The sequence below is a fragment of the Lynx canadensis genome, chromosome X (assembly GCF_007474595.2).
Source record: "Lynx canadensis isolate LIC74 chromosome X, mLynCan4.pri.v2, whole genome shotgun sequence".
NCBI classification, from domain to species: Eukaryota; Metazoa; Chordata; class Mammalia; order Carnivora; family Felidae; genus Lynx; species Lynx canadensis.
In genome coordinates this window covers 4,720,875-4,748,753 of record NC_044321.2, presented here as the reverse complement: position 1 = coordinate 4,748,753, position 27,879 = coordinate 4,720,875, and the positions used below count along the sequence as shown (strand labels likewise).

At 45.5% G+C, this 27,879-nt stretch overlaps 1 protein-coding gene across 3 annotated transcripts in view; it reads left to right on the top strand.

Annotated features, from left to right (window-relative positions):
- The window catches only part of PNPLA4 (patatin like phospholipase domain containing 4), a 30,836-nt gene extending 4,189 nt beyond the window's left edge, over positions 1-26,647 (top strand). For 2 of the 3 annotated variants that reach the window (XM_030305415.1, XM_030305414.1), the window contains exons 3-7: positions 1,391-1,485; positions 1,653-1,788; positions 13,488-13,553; positions 25,563-25,715; positions 26,413-26,647. In XM_030305415.1, the coding sequence (XP_030161275.1) occupies positions 1,391-1,485; positions 1,653-1,788; positions 13,488-13,553; positions 25,563-25,715; positions 26,413-26,544 (582 nt within the window). In that variant the 3' untranslated portion in view covers positions 26,545-26,647. The remainder of the gene's footprint in view (positions 1-1,390; positions 1,486-1,652; positions 1,789-13,487; positions 13,554-25,562; positions 25,716-26,412) is intronic. The other variant, XM_030305416.1, reaches the window with a different exon arrangement.
- The last annotated feature ends 1,232 nt before the right edge of the window (positions 26,648-27,879 follow it).

Below are 27,879 nucleotides of genomic sequence, written 5' to 3'. Positions count from 1 at the left end.
CTCTGGTTAACGCTCACTGTGTTACTTTTCTTCCTGCTGCTATGATAAAATGTTTTAGTGGCTTAAAACAGCACACATTTATTCCCTTCGAGTTCTGGAGGTCATAATTCTGGAAAGGTCTCGCTGGACAAAATCAGATCGTCAGCAGGGCCGCGCTCCCTCGGGAGCCTCCAGAAGAGAATCGGTTTCCTTGCCTTTTACGGTTTCTAGAAGCAGCCTGCATCTCTGGGGTCACAGCCCCTCCCTCACTCTTTCACCTTAAGCACGGCACCTTCAGATCTCTCTGAGGCTGTTACTCCTGACAGCCTCTTTCACTTACAGGGATCCTTGTGATTATACTGGCCTCACCTAGGCAATCCGGGATAAGGTCCCATCTGAAAACCTTTAACCACATCCGCAAGATTGCTTTGCTCCGTGAGGAAACATGCACACAGTGCAGGGACCAGAATGTGGACATCTTTGGGGGTGAGAGGCTTCATTCTGCTTCTCAGGCCTTCACGGCGCTCTCACAGTGCTCTGGGCCCCACGCACTGAGGCACCGCTATGTCTCATGAGGGCAAGGGATCTTTGTGTCTCGTTCCGGCTGAGTCCCAGTGCCTCGGACCCCATCTAGGTTGCTTAATGTATGAATTAATAAAGGAAAGATAGACCTGGTTTCAAATCCGACTCTGGAGGATTTTTGCTGAAAAATTGAGAAGGAAGCTTAATCTTTCCAAGCCTCAGTCTTCTTACCTGTCAAGTGGGGTGATTATATCCACCTTGCAGGGTTATGTGAGCATGAGCTGACAGACACTGCATCCGTGGATACCAGCACATTAGGCGCACCCCGCTCCCCAAGTCCGCACCCCTCAGAGACTGTTACAAACAAATACCAATGCCCGAGACTGGACTCAAAAGACAAACGGCAGTGATCATGACTCCCCTCTCGGTCGTTCACGGTATCATTAATGATCAGTACTGTCGCAGTCAGACTGTTCCAGAGGCCACAGAGTTGGGATGGGAGGGGAGGTCAGTTGTGTTGGAAAAACGTGTAGCAGAATGGGTCCTAAATGAGCATCAGAATTGAGACTTCAAGGATTCCCCAGATGTGGCTGAAGCCATTTGAACTCGTTTGGAAAGAAAAGAAGGGGGGAAAACAAAAAACAAAAAGATGGGATTTTGGAAAACACAGAGCCTGCCTGGGGACTGAGAACGATGGGTGAGGGCCAGGTCAAATGGGGATTCACGTACCTGTGAAGGAAAGGGGCCCCCAAACTCTAAGGGTTGGGTTTACAGGGTGTAGGGTCCAGGGTTCCTTGTGTGATGGCCACAGCATTCTGGAAAAAGAAGGAATTGTTGTCGTTACTGTTCCTTGGAAATCACAGGGTCACCTATTCATTTTCTTTTCCAGGAATGTAATGAGTTTACCTACAAGTTTGCCGAAGAAATCCGAAGGCAGTCTTTTGGGGCACTCACACCCGGCTATGATTTCATGGCCCGATTGAGGTATACCTCTGTGTATAGAACATTTCCCCCAAAGCCTGTGAAGACGCAGGGTGGAGGACACTCTGTGTAAACCGTGGCAGGCTCAGCACAGAATCCTCTCTTCTAAAATATTTACAAGGCGTTCAATAATTCAAGGTGAGTGACGCGAGTCACTTTTTCTTCTTTAGAAGCGGAATGGACTTGATTCTCCCTGCCAATGCTCATGAGCTGGCCCACGACCGACTGCACGTATCTATCACCAACACGAAAACCAGACAAAATTACCTGGTCTCAAAGTTTTCCTCCAGGGAGGACCTTATTAAGGTAACACAGCCGCATCTCACGTTTGAGGGATTCGGCGAGTACTGATTTAAATACTTCTCCCAGCAGTGAGCATCACCACGTTCTGTAGATCCAGGTTTCACATCACACCTGATAGATGATGCGCACTCAACAAATCATGTGTTTGGGGATCGACTGACCCGTGTCCCTGGGTGTCACACAGCGTCACTTGGGTGCAGCTGAGCAGGGTAGCTGTACTCCGTACCTTGAAATGACGGAGCTCGTAGCTTCCAGTTCACGTAAGACTTCGTCCACACGTTGCCTTATTCGGTCCTTCCCAGGCCTCCTGTACATCAGGGAAGACAGATGTGATTACTGCCCCTTGTCTCTTCTTTCACGGAGGACAAAGGGGTGGAGAGATTTTGCATGACCTGCCAGTGGGAATGCCCTCTGGACCCCAGGTCTCTTGGCTTTTCAGTCTCATGTCCCATTGGATTCCCCCATTTTGTTTTCATGCTTTTCTATGCAAATGCATCGGAAAGTTGCTCACTGGTGGATTTATGATCTCTGGGAAATACTTTGGCCAAAGTTGCAAATAACAGTGTGCTTGCTAAGGTAATACATCAAATATTTGTAAATTGGAAAGAGTGCACTTTTCTTGCAGAAGCTGGGCAGTTTTTTTCTTTCCTTCCCCCTTTGTGGGAATCATGGCCAGCTCTGGATGACATGATGGAGGATGTGTGTTTGGTTACAGCAGTGGGCAATGGATTTGGAGCGACTGGTAAAAGTTCCGCCTGAATTACATGATAAATGCATTGATTTTTACTATCGAATCATACTGTTCGAGTTTTACTGGGTGAATGATATAATTTGAAATACCTAATGAAATGTTGAACTGACAAGCGAAATTACTTTGTGACTTAATAGATTAGAATATTTTTACTTGCTGTGCTGACTGTGCTAGTCTCTCGCTTATAAATTGTCTTTCTATCTTAGAAAAAGACATTTCTCTATAATCTCACAGAGACTTGCAAAGTATAAAGGGAGAAACTGGTCAGTGCACACGTGAATTGTCACAATGTGCTGATGCCAGTACAGATACAGGAGGCTGTCAGTGTGTTAGAAGACCTCTTCTGGTTTGCACGGGAGCAGGACTGCAGTCGCTGTGTCATAGAACAGGTGGACTTCATTCCAGTCACTTCCTCCTCATTGCATCTGTCCTTTGCCTACCCTGTCCTCACTGGCAGAGCCCTGGTGTTTCCTGTCTCCCGTCCTACCTTCTTTATCCCTGTTCACACGCTGCAGATTTTCCTGCTTTATGACTTCATTTTCACTGTCAGTCTCTCTTCACTAGAATGTAAGCTCTGCATGGCCAAGAGCTGCTCTGTTTTCTCCGCTCTCATAGTCCCGATGCATGAATACGTAAACGAACTGCAGAGGCATCTGTCACAGTGGCCTCGTTTACGATGAAAGAACAAAGAGTCTGGATCCGCCATGTAGAGTGACCTTTACAAAATAACTTAGCTGGGGCCCCGGGGTGGCTCATTCAGTTAAGCTTCCGACTTCACCTCAGGTCATGATCTTGTCGTTCCCGAGTTCGAGCCCTGCGTTGGGCTCTGTACTGACAGCTCAGAGCCCGGAGTCTCCTTTGGATTATGTGTCTCCCTCTCTCTCTGCTCCTCCGCTGCTCGCACTCTGTGTCTCTCTCAAAAATAAATAAACGTTAAAAAAAATTAAAAAACAAAATAACTTAGTTGGTCAATGGCCCTGCTGGGAATACAGCCAAGGTCTCCAACATTCTACATGATTACGTGTAGATTATCATATGCTGGACAAAATTATCCTCCTCTGAATTACTTTTTTTTTTTTTTAATTTTCTTAAGTTTACTTATTTTGAGAGAGAGAGAGAGTGCAAGAGGGAGAAGGGCAGAGACGGGAGAGACGGAATCCCAAGCAGGCAGAGCCTGACACGGGGCTCGAACTCACCAACCACGAGATCATGACCTAAGCCAAAATCAGGAGTCAGACGCTTAACCGACTCGGCCACCCAAGCTCCCTGTCTCTCAATTCCTTTTATGTGGCAGTGTGGTTGGCTGAATAGTGGCCCCCAAAGATGTCCACACTCTAATCTCCAGAACTTGTGAATGTGTCACCTCACGTGGCAAAAAGAATCTTATAAATACAATTGAGGTAAAGATCTAGAAATGGGGAGATGATCCCAGATTATCTGGGGGGGATCCGAACTAAGTCTGTGAGTCCTTACAGATGGAGATCTTTTCCGGATGCCAGGCACCATTGCTCGTTCTGAGCCTTAGAGCCCTCTTGGAAATAGAGCACACACATAGAGGGCGCTGTGGCCGCTCCCCTCCAACAGCCATCAAGGCACAAGGGGACTCCTGTCCAGCAGCCTATGCAACAGAACTCTGCCAGTATGTGAATGAGCAGGGAACACTCCCCCTGCAGCCTCCCAGAAGGAGTACGGGCCAGTCCCAGCTCACTTTTAGCTCCAGGAGAGATGCCTATCACTCGACAGCATGAGGACGGATTTGTGTTATTTTAAGGCTCTCCGTTTGTGGTAATTTGTTACAGTAGCAACAGCAACTATTGCAGTAAGTAAACATGATTTTTTTTTCAATTTCCTTTGTTTTGGATAATAACTATTCAGAGAATTGGTGTAATTACTTGAGTTCATTGAACAGAAGAGAAATAGTTGACACAAATGTGTAATATCTTGTAAGGAGAATAATTGAATAATTAACATTTATCCTAGGTTCTACGAGAAGCGTTTTAAATGTTTAGCTGAACGCTCTAACCTTTTTCAGAACGGAAAATAGGAAGGATAGATATTTCCTTGATGGTAGACGGTGACTGTGAAATGTCTGATATCTGTGCCTGGAATACTTGGGAAGCATTTGGTTCCGGAGTAGGACCAGCAGAGACTACACGAGGAGAGGAGAAGACTCCTGGAGGGGGAAGAAAGCCCGCTCCCTTCTGGGTGGGGACGTGACCAGCTCACGTGGTCTGGGTAGCAAAGAGGCCAGTGGTGGAATGCTCTGTGAAGTGCCACGTGCAGGGTGGCCAATTTGACCACGTAGAGCCGCGGGGAAGGAGAGAAGGAAGCTCAGAGACAGCTTTTCCACTTCCCTCACGGGGAGATGGGGAGACAGGGAGCCGCGAGGTGTCCTAAAGCCAGGAGGGGAACCAGCCCCACGGTGCACAGCTGGTCTCCTGGGGGCCTTGTATACCTGGGTCTGAACACAGCCTTGGGTTTGCTTCCTGGGTTTTCAAGTTGATTTACTTATTGTGAGAGAGACAGAGGCAGGGAAAGAGGGAGAGGGATGCCAAGCAGGCTCCGTGCTGTCAGCACAGAGCCCGATGAGGGGCTTGATCCTACAAAGCATGAGATCACGACCTGAGCTGAAGTAAGAGTTGCACGCTTACCCGACTGAGCCCCCCCAGACGCCCTACCATGTTGCATCTCACACCCATTTTATCATTAACTATTTATTCCCTCACCAACTAGGGCTTTTTTTGTGTTTGTTGTTGTTGTTGTTGTTGTTGTTAATGCTGGGCTCCTTATTACCCACCAGCTGACTGCCAGTTCTCATTACGGAGCGGGTGCCTGTGTAAAAGTGTTGCCCGTGTGGGCGCACGCAGGCCCACCTGGAGTATTGCATGTCTTATGTGCATCTCCCAGTGTTTCTATCCCGGTCTGCCATTTCCTGGCAGTGTCCTCTGGAGCTAATTATGTTGGAGCCTCAGTTTGTCCAACTGTGGAATGGAGGTGAGAAGTCAATCTGTGTCACCATGGAGAGCACATGGAATGAAGCATGGAAAAGGGTGTTGCAGCAGTAAAGCCCTGTGTGCATGTTGGTTAAAGCCAAAATTCAGTAAATGTTAAACAAATAAGGCACTCAGCCACACATGTGACCAGTTAACATGTCCGTATGAGTCTGTTGTCAAATTTGAAGTGTCACCGCTTTCTTTCTGGGGAGTACAATTCACCTTTGCTTACGTATTGCTTTCACTTCTTACTTATCATCTGTGTTCATGCACAGTGTGCTAACCTAAATCTGTAACATCTCAGGAGATGCATTACTACCCAGTTTTGCCACCTTGTGGCATTTAATTTTACACCTCTTTACCATTAGCTTCGTTTTATAAATTTGCTTTTGTGTGATGACTCACACTTAACTTTCATTAGTTAACTCCACTTTTAGTTCCATAAAAGATTACTCTTTGATTTGATATCTGTGCTGATAGATTATTTTCTGCGAACCTCCGTTAACCAGTTATGTGGTCCAAAGATTCCCTTAGCGTTGGATTTCCATAGTGTTCTGCATCTTATGTCCACAGTGATTTAACTCAGTGCTGTGGTCTGAATGTTTGTAGCCCCCCCCCCCACTCCAGTTCAGACAGTGAATGCTGAATCCCTGACGTGATAGTGCCAGGAGGTGGACCTTTGGGAGGTGAACAGGTGATGAAGGTGGAACCCTCCCACCTGGGATCAGTGCCCCGATAAAAGAGAGCCTGCACAGCTAGGTCATGCTCCCTGCCTCGTGAGAACACAGCAAGAAGGAGGCTCTCAGCACGCACTGACTCCACCTTGATCTTGGACGTCCCGGCCACCAGAAATGTGAGAAGTCGATGTCTGTTGTCTATAAGCTACCCGGTCTGTAGCTCCCAAATGGACCAACACAGGAAAGTGGGGCGCTTCCGTAACACATATCTATGCATTCGGAAGCAGCTTTGGAACCGGGTAGCAGACGGAGGCTGGGGGGACACTAGAGGTACATGCTAGAAAGAGCCCCCGTTGCCACGAATGGACCTTTAGAGGTGATTCTGAAGAGGACGCGGAAAAGAACGAGAAGAGCTGGAGAGAGAGCCGCCATATTCGTAATGAATCCCTAAGGGGCTGGAAACAGAATCGGTAGGACTGTGCGTGGCACAGCCATTCTGATGAGGTCTCGGAAAGAAACAAGGACATGTCCTCAGACGCTATAGGAGCAAGGCCCTCCTTGCTATGAGGGAGCAAAGAACCTGCCTGAACTGTGTTCTTGTCCCAGCGTTTTCTGGAAGGTTGAACTTGGAAGTGATGAAAATGAATACTTGATGAGTCCTCATTCCAAGCAGAGCGTTGAAGGAGCAGTCTGGTTTCTCTCGACTGCTTATGTAAAATGCAAGAAGAGAGAAATGACTTAAAGATGGAATTGCTTATCAAAGGCAAGGTAGAACTTAAAACTTTGGGACTTTCTCAGCCTGTCCTTATTGAAAAGAATGACAGCCTCTTGGGAACAGAACTAGAAGAGGTGGCTAAACCAGTCATCTGATGAGGCTGTTGTCAGCCTTATAAAGAGAAGCCAGGACTACTGTCCCAAGACAATGGAAGTATGACCCCTGAGGCATCTCAGAGAGGTCACAGGAGGCCTGCCCGTCTCATCAGAAGCCCAGAGAATAAGGGCAAGTGTAGACGCACCCTCACCTCTCACAGGCCAGTCCTCCCTGCCTTAGAGCCATGGGAGAGGGCCCACCATGGAGATCCCAGACAGAGCGCAGTGGGCAGAGGGTTCCAGCCCCAGGGAGCCTCTGGCGGGAGACTGAGGCGCAGAGCCAGCACGGAGGTGGGGCCCAAGCCCTGCCCAGCAAAGCTTCAGGGGCAGGACCCTGCCCCCATGGGCTCATAAGGCACAACATCAAGCCACAGAGGACTACCCTCCAGCCTTCAAGTCTAGTGGCACTTGCCCCCTTGGGTTTCAGACTTGCTCTGAATGCTTCTTCTTGCCTTCCTATTTCTTCCTTTGGAAGGGGACCTTCTCTGCTGTGCCTTCTCACCGCATTTTTGGGAAACGCATAACCTGACTGACCTAATAGGTTCTCAGCTGGACAGCAGATTGCCTCAGGATGAACGGTACTTCAGGTCCCACCCAGAGTTGAGTTAGATGCTATTTGAGTGAGGCTTTGAGCTTTAAACTTTGGAGTGGATGCTAGAACAACTTAAGACTTTTTTGGGTACGGGGAGGGGATGAATATATTTGGCATGCAGGAAGGACATGAATTTGGGGGAGCCAGGGGTGAAATGCTAGGTCTTGAATGTTTCTGTCACCACAATTCACGTTGAACCTAACTCCCATGAGATGATATTAGCAGGTGGGGCCTTTGGAGGGTGATTAGGTTATGAGGGCCGAATCCTCAGGAATGAGAACGGTGCCCTCATAAAGTGACCCCAAAGACCACCCTGGCCCCTTCGGCCACATGAGGACACAGTGAGAAGATGGCTGTCCATGAACCAGGAAGTGGGCTCTCACCAGACACCAGACCTGCTGGTGCCCTGTTCTTGGACTTTGTGCTCCCCAGAACTGTGATAAATGTGTATTGTTTAGAAGTCCCCCAATTTATGGTATTTTGTACAGCAGCCAGAGTTGACTAAGACACTCCGTGTTGGGGTTTTCCCCCATTGTTTGTATACCACTTCAGGTGTGCCTAAGTCACACCTGTGGTCTGCAGGTGTTATTTTGTGCAGAACTCATTTGTGCTGAGTACGCCCCTCCCCCTAGTAGTGACTGAGCAGAGACAGGGAGGCACTTGTGAAGTGTGCTACCAGGCCAGTAGGAGATGAGCCCCAGAGGGAGGATCCCTTTATACAGTGAAACCAGAGCCCCGAGGGGCCCCCCTCCCCCAAACACCTCCCTTGTTCTCATCAACCAGGGACATCCATTTGGGGTGCCTCACCCTTTTTGGGGATGAATTGTGGGGGCAGATAAAAATGTATCCTTGGAGGATGAACTCCACTGATCATTTCTGTGGGCCGATGTGTGGAGGAGATCAACACCAAGTTGAGGTCAGTTTCTGCAAAGGCATTTGGTACCTTGGTGATGGAAAGCCTAGCCCTCATCTTCGGTGGAGTATGGGTGGGACCACTGACTTCTCAGTGCCTTAGCTTCTCTGTCAGTTGGAATGCACACTCCCACCTACCCCACAAATTGCTATGCAGACCAGCTGCAGTCATGTGTGTGGGGGCACTTACCAACTCAGGGCCCTTGCTCTCCAGGCTCTTGTCCCGTGTGCCATAGGTCCTTAGCGATTCCTTTACTAGCGGGCCCCGTTACACATTATCCCGGGAATTCTGGGCTATCTTTCTTCACAAGGAAACATGCAGCCAGGAAATGCAAGCACATCTTAGTATCAGCCTTCAGCAAAGTGTGACGAGGGAGGTAAATCCTTTGTTTCTAAGAAAGTCCTAGGTCACTTCCTCAGCCGAGCACACATGATTGTGAAGTTAACTGTGCCATGGTGTGCTGGTGGTGGCCGCTTGTGTGCATTAGGACCAAGCGCTGAATTCTTCACGTTGTAAAGCTGATGGTCACAGGTAGTCTGAGCTGGTCATTTGACCCAAGTGAGTGCTCGTGGATCGATAGTCCCAGGAAGGCTTTCGTGCAGAACTGTGCCCCGCTTGCGAAGAACCACCCTCTCTCCATCGTGCTGAAGTCCCGTGTTGCCGCACGCTTAGCGAGAATGCTCTTACGGCAAGATCTTCACACATTTCGCCTAGTGAAGGTGAACGAAGGCCTGATGTAAGATTGTTCATTATCCTGGGAAGCCTGGGAAGATAAATTTGACCGTGTCTTTGAATTTCAACTACACCAGCAGGTTCTGAATAAATAGCCAGCTCCTCATTAAACGCCACAGCAAACTTTAGGCATAAATGAAACTTGTTGGGAATTCATTCTCGAAGGAAGCCAGGCCACATAATTTTCTAAACACCCCTTTTCTATAACATGTAAAATGAAAAGAACTAGTCAGAGCGTGCATTGAATATGCACTTGGCGATGCTTTGTGCATTGCTAGAGGATGTCACTAGCTTTTATTTTTATCATTGTGTATTTAGTAAGAATGAGACAAAAAAGCAAATCAACGTTCTGACCTCTGTGCACTGTTTAAAGTACTGAGTCCTGTGATGGGCCATGAATGGCAAGACCCAGATGTTACATCCGTGTGTCAGCCACAACGCTATTGACATTTGGGGTCTGATACTTGTCTGTGGTGGGGGCTGGCCTGTGCACTAATAGGTGTGTAGAAGCATCCCTTGACTCTACCCACTAGATGCCAGTAGTAACCATCCCCCCACCACCACACACACAATTGTGACAAATAAAACTGTCTCCAGACATCGCTAAATGTCCCCAGGAAACAAAGACACTCTTCCCTTCACTGAGAACCTCTACTCTATGTGTGTGGAGCTTTATTGGTGAGAAAAATTTCACTGGGAAATCAACGAGGTAAGACACGCTGTATGGACATGTTTAGACCTACTGTGTGTCCTATTACATGGCCTCAGAGTGTGAGTCTTCGCCTCTTTCCTTCGAACGTTCCATTTGCTTGCAATAAAATAGCAGCAAACAGACCACGAATAAGACAGACCACTTAGTTCTCTACTGTGGAAGCTAATTTTCCCACTGAACTTGGTCTGATATGCAAATCAGCAGCCCACATACAGGGAAAGTGAGTTATGTCAGAATAAATATATTGATTTGGAGGACTGACAGGTATTTTCTAGTTCACTGCAGTCCTCATATCATTTAGGAAGATTCGTACTCTTCTTATCTGTAGGAAAGTAATTGAATAGCATTTTTCAACCAAACACCGAAAACACTTGCAAGCATTAACTTGTGAACTTTACATTATACTCTGACATGGAGAGGGGGGAGGAAAAACACATCATTCTGATTCTAATGGTGGTGATTTTTTTTTTTTTTGCAGGGCACATATGATTATTTATGCAGCATAATGAAATAAATCGTCATATTTACAGAGTGTCTTTGGTTCTTTAAAGACCCTTAAGTACTGTAATTTCACGATATGTCTGCTATCCCCAGAGCGTTTCAGTGATTGCTACATCACCATGTTGCTTTTTGCCAAATTACTTCATTAAATAGCCACAGCGTGTCTACAAAACATACCTAGGGCCTGTAATTGTTTTTTTGTTTGTTTTTTTTTTTTAAGAGTAGCCAATTGATGATAGAGCCAAATTCATTTAGGGTGAATGCAGTGACAATGGAAACCGTGCACAGCCTTTCTCTGGAAAACACCCAAGTGCTGATGTCGTGGGGCCGAGAAGGTTGGCTCTGTCCTGTCATCCCCCACTGGCTTATGAAGTAATGCCCCACAAATCACCCGAGATGATATTCACTCCTGCTTTCCTCTTTGTATAACAGGTTTGTCTAGCGTCACAGCTCACCATTCTGTCAAGCCACACATTTGAGGAGGAACGCGGGAGCACCTGAGCAGCTCAGCCAGTTAAGCGACTCTTGATTTCAGCTCAGCTCATGATCTCACGGTTCATGGGATCAAGCACTAAGTTGGGCTGTGTGCTGACAGCGCAGAGCCTGCTTGGGATTCTCTTTCTCCCTCTCTCTTCCCCCCTCCCCTGCTCACTTTCTCCCTCTCTCTCAAAATAAATAAACATTAAAAATAGAAAAGGGATGCTAAGGACAGGCATGCCTACAGTCTTGTTTGTAGATGGTTGACAAATCTCATGCAAGATTGCCATTGTACTTTGGTTTGATGATCTGTTGTCAACCTGTTGCAATTCTTTTTTTTTAACTTTATTTATTGATTTTGAGAGTGTGCATGCAAGCAGGAGAGGTGGAGAGAGAGAGAGAGAGACAGAGAGAGAGAATCCTAAGCAAGCTCCATGCTGTCAGCACAGAGCCCAATGTGGGCCTCAATCTCACAAACCATGAGATCATGACCTGAGCAGAAATGAATAGTTGGATGTTTAACCGACTGAGCCACCCAGGCACCCCGACATCTTGCATTTCTTAATACCTGTATTTTCATTTTTCACTGCGCACAAAAATGACGTCGCTGGTTCGGGCACCCGGCACCAGCCTGGAACAAGAGGGATATGTGACGCGTGTCAGTCCTTTCCTACTTTCCTGCCAGAGTCTCGGTTTGTGCTGTTCTAGTACTCACACCTGATGCCCCAGATGTTTCCGGGCCACCTGTCAGGAGCCCGTTGCCATGGGGACTGTTAGAACCTCAGCCCTTGTGCTCGACACGTCCCCAACAACATGGGCGAATCCTTGTTTGTCCCACTGAACCCCATCAAGGGTGCTCATCTGCATTCCTGCCGTGGAGACGGGGAGGTCAAACAGGCATTTGTGGGGTGTGAGAAGGCCCGAGAAGGCCTGACCGACCATGCAGGAGGCACAGACCCTGTCCCTTCAGCACTTTTCAGCAGCGAGGAGCCACGGGCCTTGTTAAGAGTTGGGACCACTGCACAGAGAAGCCAGTGCCAACTTCCAGATACACGATGCAGAAATAAAAGCGGTCCAGCCAGGTTACACCCCACAGAGGACGCCTCCTACAGAAAGTGCAGTTGCTGGTGACTGGATCTGTCGTTACTCACAGTTCAGAATATACATATTGGCCTTGGAGAGCTGACCTCAGAAAACATACCTACACTATTGTTTCTCTGGGGAAAAATGCTCTGTGAGTTGTAAATAATTCTAAGTAGGCGATTTGCAAATCAGTTTTGGGGCCGTAATCCATTTCTGAATAATATACGCCCACCCCACCCCTGCCAAATCTCATGAAATCCTTGACAAGAAACAGTTACTAGTTGAAAGATTCTAGCTTAAATATTCAGTATCTACTGCTGTGTCTTTCCAAACAGAACACTAGTGATTTGGAGACTGCACTAGAAAAAAGAAAAGAAACATGTAAACGTCAGAAAAGCTCCCAATGCCCAAGTTCTGTTGGAAGAAATGGTAATATTCTAAATGGCGACCTTTTTCGCCTTTTTCAATAGAAGATAACGCGTACCTGCTGTCCCAAGCTGCTGCCGTCGCATTACATATGCAGACCATGTTGCTAGCACATGAAATGTGTCGCTCCCGTTAGCAACATCGTGGGGACAAATTAGAATCCTCCCAAGCTGCAGGCTGGTCTCCTCTGCAATAACCAGAGGGTTTGCTCCTCTGAAAAATAAGAGTGCAACCTTATTTTTATTTTTTTCAAGTAAAGTCTACCCCCAGCATGGGGCTTGAACTCAAGACCCGAAGATCGAGCCACACACTCCACAGACTGAGCCAGCGAGGCGCCCTCCACAGTGCAACCTGAGAAATGATTTTTATAGCATGTGACCGAGCATCGTGAATAATTTATTTGCAGCCTGTACGTGCTCACGAATGTAGACTTCCCTGGAAGTTAAATTTTCTAATGACCTGGTCGTCTGCAATTAAAATAGCGATTTTACTCAGGTGAAGTCAGTTGAGTCACAGAGCATGGAATCACGCCTCTGTGTTCATGGTCTTTTCAGACAGTAGAAGTGTCACCTTCTCCTTAACTGTGTCTGCTGTGCAGTTGAAATATACAGAACTGGGGCGCCTGGGTGGCTCAGTCGGTTAAGCGGCCGACTTCGGCCCAGGTCATGATCTCACGGTCTGTGGGTTCGAGCCCCACGTCGGGCTCTGTGCTGACCGCTCAGAGCCTGGAGCCCGTTTCAGATGCTGTGTCTCCCTCTCTCTGTGACCCTCCCCCCGTTCATGCTCTGACTCTCTCTGTCTCAAAAATAAATAAACGTTAAAAAAAAATTTAAAAAAAAGAAATATATAGAACTTAATCTTTTACAGTGAACATTGTTATTTTTGGAAAAACGTAACATGTTTTACTAATACATCAAGTGTGTTTTGTGTGTGAACGCTTACACTTGGGGGCTGTTTCTCTGTTTCCTCCTCCAGGTTCTCCTGGCTAGCAGCTTCCTGCCCATTTACGCGGGCCTGAAACCAGTGGAGTACAACGGGCAGGTAACCTTCTTGTAACTGATAAATCATCCGGGTTCCCTGGATTAATACGTTTCCTTTCAAGGATCCAATTTTATCATTATGCTGGTGATTCCAAATCAGTTTATATGATTTTTTTTGTAAATAATTTTGTTTTTAACAGAAAAGAAATCAAGTACGGGACGCACGGCGGCAAGACCTCGACACTCAGAATGATGGGGATGCCCCTTTTTCCATCGGGTTATAAATTTTGTCCCTTTTGTTAAAAGAAAAAAAAAAGACTAAAAGAATTTTTAAAACAGTAAACTCCTACTTACAGCCCCTTCAGGCAGAGCTGAGCTGCCAGGTGGGAAAAGCCTCAGGGCTCTGCATGTGACCCCCCCCCCCACCAGCACCCACTCCTCCTTCCCCAACCCCCACAGGACCCCCCCCCCACCAGGCAGCAAGCCCCTCCCCGGCCCTGCACTTCCCCAGCAATCCAGGACTGCTCTCTTCGCCTGGGGCCCCGCACTCCAGGCCGGAGGCAGGGAGAGAGAGAGGGAGGGAGGCAAAGGTGAGCTAATACCTGCCATCTGCTCTCAGGCGGGACTGTGGGCCAGCTCCTCTCTGCCTTCTGCAGCCGCTGCAGTAAAGGTTCATGATCCTGCCCACCCTCTCTGGCGCCTGCATACAGGCGCACCCTGTAGAACAGATACACGGTCTCTCTAACACATGCCAGAGATCCCTATTTATAAGCAAATACACTAACTACTTAGCACACACCAGAGATCGGCATTTTAAAATCAAAGACAGTATCTATTTCAAACATACCACAGTTACACATTTTATCAAATAAATTATCTACTTAGCACATACCAGAGATAGGCATTTTAAAATCAAAGACAGTATCTATTTCACATACCAGAGTTATGCATTTTATAATCAAATACAGTATCTGCTTAGCACACACCAGAGATACGTATTTGTAATCAAATACAGGATCTATTTAACCCATACCAGAGCAATGCATTTTATCATCCAATACAGTATCTACTTAACATATATCAGAGATACATATTTACAATCAAATATAAGCATCTATTTAAAATATACTAGATATATATTTATAATCAAATAGAATATCTATTTCACACATACCAGAGTTATGCATTTTATAATCAAATACAGTATCTACTTAGCACACACCAGAGATATGTATTTGTAATCAAATATAGTATCTATTTAACCCATACCAGAGGAATACATTTTATCATCCAATACAGTATCTACTTAACACATACCAGAGATACATATTTACAATCAAATATAAGCATCTATTTAAAATATACTAGATATATATTTATAATCAAATAGAATATCTATTTAACACATACCAGAAATATGCATTTTATAATCAAATACACTATTTAACATATACCAGAGATATGTATTTATAATCAAATACAGCATCTATTTAACAGATACTAGAGATACATATTGTATAATGCAATATAGTATCTATTTAACACATAGCCAAGATCAGGCACATATTCACAGATGAATAAATGCCATTTGTTTTATTTAGTATATATATACATCATATGCACTTACTCCTAAGTGAGTACATGAAAAATGTTTAGTATCTGTCATTCATTCATTCACTCACTCAGGGACTTCGAGGGCCCTGTGCACAGTACCTCTACTCAAGGAATTGGTGATCTCACAACAAAGGCATCGATTTTTGTGATCTCGCAAGCCCTCCTGATTTTCTTGCTTTGAGCATTCTTGGTCTTTCCAGGCCTTTGCCGTGCTTCCTGTACACTTCTGGGCCCAAATTGGTCTGCCCCAGGACCGTTGTCTAAAGGGACACACGGGGAGAGAGAGGCACAGAGATGTTAAGCAACCGGAAAAGCCGTGTAGATGCAAAGTTGCAGAGCCTAAGAGGGACAGTTCAGTTTAGCTCTGTTTATTAGCCATAGGCATACAGTCCAAACAGAATGCTAAAACCCTCTTTGTGACTGTTTAGAAACTAAATATACACTGGTCTTTTTTTTTTTTTTAAGAGCAACATAAAATAATTTAAATATCAGTTCATGGAAAGCAGGGTTGGGTTTGTTTTTTTTTCCCCCTACTGTTGGTACTTTCTCTCAGACCTAACAGGTATTTAGTTCCCAAGGAGTGTGAGGTATGTTGCCATCTAAAAATTTGAGAGGTACTGTACTTTATTGTAATTACTTTAAGTTCAATAGCATTTTCCCTCCTAGTATAGGATAGGAGTAAAAGTTAACATTTATTTTTAGCTATAAATTTTTATTAAGATGGTACCAAAATCAATGTTATCTTATAAACTAACTTTATAATGATCTGAAATGTAATGATTTTACTTCAAAGTATGATTGTGTAATATATAATAATGATAGAAATGGCTAAACATAGAATATACAATAATGATAGAAATGGGCAAAAAAACTCTAAGGTGTCTTAGAGATGACATGTTATGAAAGGGGGGTTGGGGAGTCAAGAGTCCCCAGAGTTGCCAACGTGATCAATAATTAAGAGGTAGCAATTGAGCAGGGAGGGTGTAGATGTAGAATGTGCTAGAAAGGAGGTGGGAATTTCAGAAAGGGAGGGTGGAAGCAAGGTTACAACAGCTGGGGCGCCTGGTGGCTCGGATAGTTAAGTGCCAGACTCTTGGTTTCGGCTCAGCTCATGATCTCACGCTTCGTGAGTTTGAGCCCCACATCAGGCTCTGTGCTGACAGTGCAGGGCCTGCTTGGCGTTTTCCCTCTCTCTCTCTCTCTCTCTGTCTCTCTCTCCCAAAATAAAATAAATTAAAAAAAAAAAGTTACAATAGAGCTGAGCCCCAGAAGCCAAGGATGCTCTAACGCTATGCTAAACAGTTTCCTGTACAAATACTAGTAAAGGTATTATGAATGAGGTGCAGGTGATAGAGGCTTCTAGCTTTCTTCCACCGTGAACTTTCCTCTCCTTCCTTATGACAGAATCAGAGTGGTTGGCTGGACATTTCCAGACTTCCATTGTAGCTAGGTGAGGCTCCCATTTAAGTGCTGGCTGGTGAGCTATAAGCTGGATTACTGTGGGACTTACAGGAAGGGAGCTTGAATACCTTTCTTTACTTCCTGCTGCCCAGAACCTAGCTGTGATGACTGGAACTGCAGCAGCCATTCTGCATCATGAGGTCACCAATCCCACCATGGAGATGGCCGCAGAGTGAACTGGAAAGACGTGCCCTGAACGACTTGGGGAGGCCACCCTTACCAGTCCACTCCCCATTTTCCTTGTAGTGGAAAAAGCAGTACAACTCATGCTGTTATCGTTTTCTATTGGCTGCAACAGAACCCCCTCACCTGTCACGGGATGACTGCGCTGTATTTTGCAGACGAGGAGAAAGGGAGGTTCAGAGATGTGCATTTGACTTCACAGAGGTCACCTAGCTAGTGAGTGGGCACCTTTCCCAGGATGATCTCCAACGTTTGTGTCTCTGCCGTGTCTCCTGCCCCAGTCTGTCTAGTTTGTTGCCCGTTACCCGTGTCTGTGCAAAGTAGTAGACATGTGACACTTACTTAATTTTAAGGTCTCCTGAAAGCATCAGGTTTCCGTTGTGCTTTACTGCTGTCCACAAAGAGGGGGTCCTGAGCACACGGTGAGTGACAGAACCCTCGGAGACCTTGTGCACGTATGCACACACTTACCAACATTCTGGCCTCCTTCCGTGCTCATCACAGATGCTCTTTCAGCCTGAGAGCCTCCCACAGTTTCTGTAGGATTTGTAGGCCAGCTTGCTTGCTGGAATCTTTCCATTTTCAGCCAAACACAAACTTTGGTTTAAATGCAGCATTTGCCAGTGGGTGTGAGCTTTTCCTATGACTTAACTTACAGAAAAAAATCCCATCATGCTGAAAACACGTCTCCTGTTCTAGGTTTTAGTGTTTTTGTGGAAGTCAGGTCTTGATTGGTTGGCGGGATTTGGTGGTTTTTCTGAAGTGACTGAGGTGACAGCAGCAGCAGGGGGCAGAACAGTGCCCTGTGGTGGTGTGGCCTGGTGAGTATACCGTGTGGCCCACTTGTGCGTTCTCGCTCTCTCTCTCTCAAAAATAAGCATTAAAAAAAATTTTTTTTAAATAAGTTTCATACTTTCGTAAGGCAGAAGATTAACTTAATAGACAGTATAATTCCTTCCTAACCTGTCTAATAGTTATTTGATGTAGTCTGATGTCTATTTCCTTTTCCTAATTTTTTTTTAATTTTTTTTATTTTTTTAATGTTTATTTTTTTTTGACACAGAGAAGGAGACAGAGCATGAGAGGAGGAGAGACAGAGAGAGAGGGAGACACAGAATCCGAAGCAGACTCCAGGCTCTGAGTTATCGGCACAGAGCCCGACGCGGGGGTTCAAGCTCACGAACCATGAGATCATGACCTGAGGCAAAGTCGGACTCTTAACAGAATGAGCCACCCAGGAGCCCCTTCCCTAATTTTTTTAAAAAGTTATTTGTTTATTTAGAGAGAAAGAGAGGGAGAGAATCCCAAGCAGGCTCCACACTGTCAGCACAGAGCCTAATGCAGGGTTTGAACTCACGAACCATGAGATCATGACCTGAGCCAAAGTCAGACCCTTAACAGAATGAGCCACCCAGGAGCCCCTTCCCTAACTTTTTTAAAAAGTTATTTGTTTATTTAGAGAGAAAGAGAGGGAGAGAATCCCAAGCAGGCTCCACACTGTCAACACAGAGCCTAATGCAGGGTTTGAACTCACGAACCATGAGATCATGACCTGAGGCAAAGTCGGACTCTTAACAGAATGAGCCACCCAGGAGCCCCTTCCCTAACTTTTTTAAAGTTCTTGTAGGTCTCCTGGCTTCCTCTTCTAGGACCTGTTTTTAGGACCCTGTTTATGGTAGATAGTCATTAGCCGCTGAATAAATGAATGAAGAACAGAAACATATTGAAGGTCAGACTTGTATTTCTTGCTCATGAATCTTCAGTCAGCATATCTGGCCTCTGAATGTGCATCCTCAGAAAACGCCACGTTTTCACAATTCTTGACATCAATTTGGAACAAGCATGAGCATTTTCAAGAGGAGGTCTGAACTAACAAGTTGTCTGGTTTGGTTTTTTAAGTGATAGCATTAGCATTGGCAATGGTCTAATTGGTCATAATAACAGAAGAAGATCATCTCTAGAACTGATGGTATGCACATCACAAGACAAGCTTTAGGGTGTTTTTTTTTCTTTTTTCTTGTCTGAATTAGAATTCAGGCAATATTTTGACTATGTATTATCTGGAGAAAATTTAACATTGAATTATTCTAGTCTACTGAGCATTTTGTATGGGATATGGATTATTAATTCTTTCATTACTGACATATTTGTGGGAAAGACCGTCGTGGAATACTGTTACTACGTATTTGTATATAACTATTACCATAATTCTCCCACGTCTATTTCTTCGTGACTTAGACGTTTCACACAGATAGGTGGTGCAGTCACCAACATAGTCAACAGTAAGTGGTAACTGGCCTGGAGACCGGCCAGATTAGGCTTGATGGGAATCTGGGTATCAAGTCAGTTATTCTGATGGAGAAGGTCTTAGTTTTCAGCAACATCCTAAAAGTTTTTCCACTGTCGGTTTGAAAAAACGTGTTAGCGTTCCAGGGAATATTTTTGATGTAACATTTATACTGTCACTAGCTAAACACCTCTAGCATTTTCTGAAAAGTAAGTACCTAAAGTCATCATTTTTGAATCAAAAATCAGAAATTCAAAAGTTAAGACAATGTACCAATAATCTTTAGTAGAAATACTGAAGGGGTTTTTTTTTTTAACCTCTTCTCAGATTTTTTGTTTTGTTTTAAGTTGTCTCCCTGTGATTAAGAAGGGATCATAGATGTCTTCTCCCCTCCTGCATTTCTTTATCTCTAATGGGAGGGTCTGACCTACATTTTGGGGAGTGGGTATTTCCTTGTCTTTCTGTCTCTCCCTCCCCTCTGTTTTGAGAATCAAGAACCAAAAGTGTTCAGGGGCACCTGGCTGGCTCAGTCGGTTAAGCATCCGGCTTCGGCTCAGGTCACGATCTCATGGTTTGTGCGTTCAAGCCCCGCATCGGGCTCTGTGCTGACGGCTCGGACCCTGGAGCCTGCTTCAGATTCTTTAGCTGCCTCGCTCTCTCTCAAATAAGTAAAATAATACATTAAACAAAAACCACAAAACCCAAGAATGTTCTGTGGGACATCACTACCTGTCCTCTATATCATAAAAGAAAATAAGGCATGTGTGCCATAATTCCTTCCCCCGTCCCCACCTCCTGTACCCTGCAGAAATCAATTCTTTTTTTAATTTTTTTTGATGTTTTTATTTATTTTTGAGACAGAGAGAAAGCACGAACTGGGGAAGAGCAGAGAGAGAGGGAGAAAGGAATGGAAGCAGGCTCCGTGCTGACAGCAGAGAGTCTGGGGTGCGGCTCAAACCCCCCAGTGGTGAGATCATGACCTGAGCGGAAGTCGCACACTCAGCCAACTGAGCCCCCCAGGCGCCCCTGCAGAAAACAACTCTGATCCTCCCTGCCTCCCTCAGACACGGCCGCTTTACGGTGTGTGTGAAGGAAGAAGGGAGGTGAGAAGGCCAGCTGCACCCCTTCTGCCCGTGCACCCCGCGGCAGTGCCTGGGAAACACGTTCTGTAAAGCGTTGAGTAGTGAGCGCCCTGGCGTGTGGGGCGTGCAGTGTCTGTTGACCCAGCTACTCAGCTTTGCTGTTTTAGTGCAAAAAGCAGCACAGCAGTGTCTCCGCGGAAGGGCATGGCTGTCTGCCAATAAAACTTTATTCGCAAAAGCAGCCGCAGTTTGCCAGCCTGTAACTTAGAGTGAGTGACCCTGCAAGCCTCAGTTTCTGCTTCTGTCAAGTGAGGAATCTGACTACACCAGCATGACCTTCCTATGCAACAGCATTTAAACTAAGTAATAGGGGAGACATTCTATGAACCATTAAGCCCTGCGCTCTGGTACTTAAAATAATTATAGACATCAGCGTTTCATTGCTTGTTCTGACAAAGTGGTTTGTATTCACTTGCTTTTTTTTAATTTATTTTGAGAGAGAGAGAGAGAGAGAGAGAGAGGGCAGGGGAGGGTCAGAGAGACAGGGACAGAAAGAAACCCAAGCAGGCTCCGTGCTGTCAGCATGGAGCCCGAGGAGGGACTGAACTCACCAACTGTCCAAATGACCTGAGCCAAAATCAAGAGTGGGCTGCCGAACCGACAGAGCCACCCAGTCACCCCTGTACTCACCTGCTTTTCGAGCAAGATACACCTGAAGACGATTGAGCCGTGCCTGGAGACCCTCTCCCGGATGGACGTAGCACAGTGCCCACCACGCATCCAGGCACACGCTGTGGACATCACCTGCTTACGTTTTTCCCCTTTAGTTACTTCACAAGAAGTGCTCAAATTCCTAAACCCCGGGCGTGTCCTTCCTAGGTTCCCAGGGAACCTCAGCGTGTACCCCAAACTTTGACAAGACCTGACACATGCATGATGGTGACCGTCACCAAAGTCCCTTTATACGTGATACCAAACCGTCATGGGAAGAACAGCACAGGGGTTTTGTTTTCTTATTTTTTGTTTTTTCTGTGAAAGATTCTGGAATCATAGAAGCCCACGGCAGTCGTTCCCACCTTACAGAATGCTGGCCGCGAGGTGGGCAGCACGGAACACTTGGAGGAATCGGTAGCAAAGAGCCAGAGAATTCACGGACAGCAGTACTTACGAGGCAGGCGTTTCAACTAGACCACACTGGATACAAAACATTTCCACTTTTAATTCGGGGCCGAGGAATGTTTACCGCTGTTACTGTTGTTACTAGCGATTTGGCTGGAATCAGCGCGCCTGAAAGAATGTGCGGTTTTGCTCTGGAAAACAGTGAGGAGGTTCCTCAAAAAAGTAAAAATAGACCTACCCTATGACCCAGCAACAGCACTGCTAGGAATTTACCCAAGGGATACAGGAGTACTGATGCATAGGGGCACTTGTACCCCAATGTTTATAGCAGCACTCTCAACAATAGCCAAATTATGGAAAGAGCCTAAACGTCCATCAATTGATGAATGGATTAAGAAGTTGTCATTTATATACACAATGGAATACTATTTGGCAATGAGGAAGAATGAAATGTGGCCTTTTGTAGCAACGTGGATGGAACTGGAGAGTGTTATGCTAAGTGAAATAAGTCATACAGAGAAAGACAGATACCATATGCTTTCACTCTTAATGTGGATCCTGAGAAACTTAACAGGAACCCATGGGGGAGGGGAAGGAAAAAAAAAAAAGAGGTCAGAGTGGGAGACAGCCAAAGCATAAGAGACTCTTAAAAACTGAGAACAAACTGAGGGCTGATGGGGGGTGGGGGAGGGGACGGTGGGTGATGGGTATTGAGGGGGGGATCTTTTGGGATGAGCACTAGGTGTTGTGTGGAAACCAATTGGACAATAAATTTCATATATTAAAAAAAGAAAGAAAGAGAAAGAACGAAAAGAAACAAAAAGAAAGAGAAAGTAAGGAAGGAAGGAAGAAAGAAAAAGAAAGAAAGAAGAGCGGTTTGGGGGGATGGTCTAGATCCATTCCCTAGAGCACGCATCAGCAGGCAGGGGTGCTGCGTCCAGAGTGCCCGAGCCGGCAGCGTCACGGTGAGAGAGGTGCTGGTCTGCTGCACATTCAGTCAAGTCATTAGATAAGCTGTACGTTTCCTATAGTCCTTTATGCAATCAGAATCAGCTATCAAGAGTGAAGCACATTTGGACAACTTTTCAGTTCCCGGAAACAGCACTCATTAACCCTGTGATATATTAGAACACTTGGCAGTGGGATGAGCCAAATTGCCCTCTTTTCCTTAAATTGAGTGAAGTCGCATGAGCTCTCAAGTCCCGTGACACAAGGTACATATTATTGATATCCCTCGATGAAAACTAAGCACAGTTCTACGTCATTGGTCAAATATCCTATTGAGACTATGAAAGATAATTTGGGGAGGTGTTTTTTTTTTCCCTGTAGTTGTTAACATATTATAGAAATTGGTATCCATGCCCAAAGCAAAAAAAAAAAGAAAAGACGAACAAAAGCAAGCTCTGAGACAATAAGGCACAGAACCGCATATTTTGGGGCCTTCTCACTGCAAATCTCCCTTTTAAAAATTCTTCCTGCGTGGCTCAGCCACTTAAGCCTCTAACTTCAGTTCAGGCCATGATCTCATGGTTTATAACTTTGAGCCCCACATCGGGCTCACTGCTGTGAGCACAGAGCCGGCTTCGCATCCTCTGTCTCCCTCTCTTTCTGTCCCCGCCCCGCTCCTGCACACGCGCTCTCTCTCTCCCTCTCTCAAAAATAAACATAAGGGGCGCCTGGGTGGCGCAGTCGGTTAAGCGTCCGACTTCAGCCAGGTCACGATCTCGCGGTCCGTGAGTTCGAGCCCCGCGTCAGGCTCTGGGCTGATGACTCAGAGCCTGGAGCCTGTTTCCGATTCTGTGTCTCCCTCTCTCTCTGCCCCTCCCCCGTTCATGCTCTGTCTCTCTCTGTCCCAAAAATAAATAAACGTTGAAAAAAAAAAATAAACATAAAAAAAACCTGTTTATATAAGCATATATATATATATATACACACACAATACACACAAACACATACGAGTCTGGGAGTTAAACACACAACCACATATGAATGGTGAATTATAATGTAATTACATGGTAAGGTATGTGACGTTCTTTTAAAAATAATGACATGCAAATCGTGCAGATCGGTTTTCTTTTCATCTTGATCTGCTTCTGTTTTCTGCAACAGCAAAATGCAGTCCCCTCCACTTTTCAACACAGGGTCCACTCGTCATTTACCTTTATGCCCTTTGGGGGAGCTGCTGCTGGCCAAAGCCATTGCAAACAGTGCAGTGCTGATCAGTCACCAGCTTTAGCAATAAAAACAAGTAAAAAAACATTTTAAAAAAGACACCTTAGAACAAAATGAGTGTGTGTTTTAACCAAGTTCAGGACGTTGTCTACTAACCCTTCCTCCCTCCCTCCTGTGCCTCTACGCTGAGCAGCACAGATATGGTTTCCCTACGTGACATTCTCAATGTTCAGGGGAAACTCAGCCTGCAGAATTCTGTGGTGAGGATTCTTCTCTGGGGGCTTGTCAACCATTACCAGACTTTTTTTTTTTTTTGCGACTATCAACTGAAAGCTATTTCCAATCACAGATATAACTTGGAGATTTTGCACTTGAGCTGTGTGTGTGTGTGTGCACACACACACGTTTATTTATTGTTAAAGATTATGTACACACGTTGGAACAACGGTGGCCTGACACTCTGTGGCTCTGAAATGGACAGCATAATGAGGCACCTGCGTGGCTCAGCTCGTTGAGCACCCGACTTCGGTTCAGGTCATGATCTCGCGGTCCGTGAGTTCGAGCCCCGCGTCGGGCTCTGTGCTCACGGCTCGGAACCTGGAGCCTGCTTCGGATTCTGTGTCTCCCCCTCTCTCTGCCCCTCCCCTGCTCATTCTCTCTTTCACCACACAGTTGTGCGGAAGCCTCTAAAGCTTCTCTTACCTGCTCTGTCCATCCCTCTCCATTAGGCACGGGTCTGAAAGAAAACAAAGAAACCTCTTGTGAGTAATGTCTGTGTTTTGTTTTTTTTTCATGTGGTGCTTGTCATTCTTTCTGGCTTTAAAACCACATTTCTTGGGACGCCTGGGTGGCTCCTTTGGTGAAGCGTCCGACTCCTGATTTCAGCTCAGGGCGTGATCTCACGTTTTGTGAGTTCTAGCCACACGTTGGGCTCTGTGCTGACTGCGAGGCCTGCTTGGGATTCTCTCTTTCTCTCTCTCTCTCTCTCTCTCTGTCCGTCCCCTGCTCATGCTCGCTGTCTCTCTCTCAAAATAAATATATAAACAAACAAACTGAAAAAAAAAAACCTGAAAAAAAAATAAAAACTCACATCTTAAACTCAAGGTGCCACTTTGGAAATAGAAGGATTTCTGGTTGTTCTGGTTATTTTTAAGTTTGCTACAGGAAATGCCAATGTCTAGTTCTTATAACAAAAATGGAACGTCCCATTTGCTAGTTGGTTATTCAGGATCAACTGTAAACATGGCTTTCCACTCTGATTAAATAGTGAGCCCCAGTCTTATTACATGTCTTCTCATGCATCCACCGGCATCATAAAAATTTAGGTACGTCGTATTTAAAATAATCTACTAGGGGCACCTGGGTGGCTCAGTCGGTTAGGTGTCTCCCCCTCTCTCTGACCCTCCCCATCTTGCACTCTGTGTCTCTCTCAAAAGTAAACATTTAAAAAAAAATAATCTGAAAGCTTTAATTTTTTTTTTAACTTTTAATTTATTTATTTTTGAGAGAGAGACAGAGGGAGCAGGGGAGGGGCAGAGAGACAGGGACAGAGAGAGAATCCCAAGCAGGCTCCGCACTGTCAGCGCAGAGCCTGATATGGGGCTTGAACTCACGAACCGTGAGATCATGACCAGAGCTGAAACCACAAACCAGATCCTTAACTGACTGAGCCATTCAGGTGCCCCTCTTCTAAAAGTTTTTAAATTTTTTTTTCTTTAACGTTTTATTTGTTTTTGAGACAGAGAGAGACAGAGCATGAACGGGGGAGGGGCAGAGAGAGAGGGAGACACAGAATCGGAAGCAGGCTCCAGGCTCCGAGTTAGGGGCTCGAACTCACGGACTGCGAGATGGTGACCTGAGCCGAAGTCGGCCGCTGAACCGACTGAGCCACCCAGGCGCCCCTGAAAGTTTTTAAACAATTGGAGAGGTTTCCTGATTTCTGTCAGCTTCTCATTCTATGGGTAAATGATCTCTGTAGAAAGATTTAAAAAATCACCCATCGGATTAGTCCCCATAAACAGTAATTTAAGAGCATAGAAGAGGCTTCGATGATATTACAAGGAAGGAGTCCTGTTGAAAAATCTGTGTTTATCTGCTGCACGTGGGACGTGTCTCATGGACATGTGCTGACATGGGCTGTTTCTTTCCACAGAAGTGGGTGGATGGAGGCCTCACCAACAGCCTTCCCATCCTCCCTGTCGGCCGGACGGTGACCATCTCACCCTTCAGTGGACGACTGGACATCTCCCCGCAGGACAAAGGGCAGTTGAATGTGTACGTTAATGTCGCCAAACAGGACATGATGGTGAGTGATGTGTCCAGTGATATTTGAAGTCGCCTGCCTAAGAACTTCCACACGCTTCCAAAATGTTGGAAGCTCGTTGATAATGTTACATACAAACTGCATGTTCTCAGTAATATGGCTTTTTACTAGTTTCCAATACATGACCTGTCACCATTTACTGTCCGTTTGTGAAAAGTTCTTCTCTCTTCACTTCTTCAGGTCAGTAAACTAGTGGGAGAATTTCAGGGCAAGTTTAAATTAGATCGCTTATTGGTTTAAAAACATGGTGATAATTAAGTGTCACAAAGTATTGGAGGAAAACTCGACTGAAGAACTTGCATATTGACTTCCTTAACCTCGTCTAATCGTTCTCACCCTGAGGTGATATTACACTTAGGACACAGTGGCGATGCCTGGACACGTTTGCTTCTCACATCTGCTAGGCACTCCTGGCATCCAGGGGGTAGAGGTCAGGACTGGTGCCCAACATCCTGTGATGCGCAGACAGCCCCCACAACGCACAAGTATGTGTCCCCACACGTCATTAGCATCAAGACCGAGAGACCCTCATCTAGCCTGTGGGTGAAGTTAACCTTTCAAGTTGGATTTTTCTCCTACAGACTTTTTAAGCCCCTAATTGTACCTGTGATAAGAAATCTCAGGTTACATGTCCCTGTACTGTAATGTCTCATAGCTTCAATTTGTCTTTCTGTTCTAGCTGTCTGTGGCTAACTTGGTGAGGCTGAACCAAGCCCTTTTTCCACCAAGCAAGAGGAAAATGGAATCTCTGTATCAACATGGCTTTCATGACGCCCTTAAGTTTTTACTTAAAGAAAATTGGTTTGAATAGAAAGCTTCAAAGTTTATGATGTAAAACAGATTTCACGCCTTTTTTTTTTCTCATTTTTATCCACATGGCTTTTGATGGATGTTTCTAATTAAATCCCTTTTTTAAAAAGCCTATCAGGATTCTTGATTACTAGTTTTCGTGTCCTTTGAAAGATTTAGAAGGGTCAGCAATTTGGATAAACCATGGAATGTTGAAACAGGACCACCACCAATGCTGTCTTCCTACACAGAATGTGGCTGCATGTTTTTGCAGTGAAACACGTGGGCGTTTCTGTGACATGCCAGTGTCACCAGGGTTGGAGGAGCAAAGGTTTGCTTCTCACGGGTGGACATGATTGTGCCTGGTAGAGGGTGGATGGGACACGGTAGCCCAGAAGCCAGCAGATTTGGACCCTAGGTAGGGTTTCCTCGTTCTTCAGTAGAGGTTTATTCCATCCCCACCTTCCTCCTTTTAAACCCCAGCTCCCCAGCTAACGTGATTATCAGTCTGTCTTGATGCTTATGAACCTGGAGTTGCCATTAATAATTCTCTCTCTCCTTACCTCTGTATCTCTCAATCTCCTTCTGCCTACATATTGATGTCTCGCCCTCTTGCCCCCTCTGTTTCCGCAAGGCCATACCTCACTGCATGTTTAGCCATCAGTCAATGGACTGGATGTATCTACTCTAGAAACTTAGATAATATACTACTAAATATGAAGCACCAATTCAAGCACATAGCCTAGTAAATAAGAAATAAATCCAAAGTAATCATTCATTTATTATTTCAAGTCATGTTCTACTGATTCTAGGCCTTCTATTGTTTGAGTGGCTACCCTATCACATTGAAGACTTGTCTGTGGGTTTACACTAATTCATGGACACTGTGTGCAATCTTAAATCTGTTTTTATGGGGCTCTGCGAAGCATAAACTCTTAATTACCAAGAGGCAGTTAGAAACAAACCAGCTTCAGTGCATGTTTTAGCTGTTACGCATTTCTCTTTCACCACTTTAACCCTTTCTTAAAATCAGTTTTATGGCTCTTAAAAGCCCCAGATACACAATTTTTAGCACATAGCACCAACTCGTGCTTCTTTTCTTATGAGTTAGGCAGAGACCCGCTACAGAACAGCGATACTCCTTGGAGTACGCGTCTCTTGTCACTTTGGTCTTCCGAGTTGGGCCGAGACCCGCTACAGAACAGCGATACTCCTTGGAGTACGCGTCTCTTGTTACTTTAGGCTTCCGAGTTGGGCCGACACCCGCTACAGAACAGCGATACTCCTTGGAGTACGCGTCTCTTGTTACTTTAGGCTTCCGAGTTGGGCCGAGACCCGCTACAGAACAGCGATACTC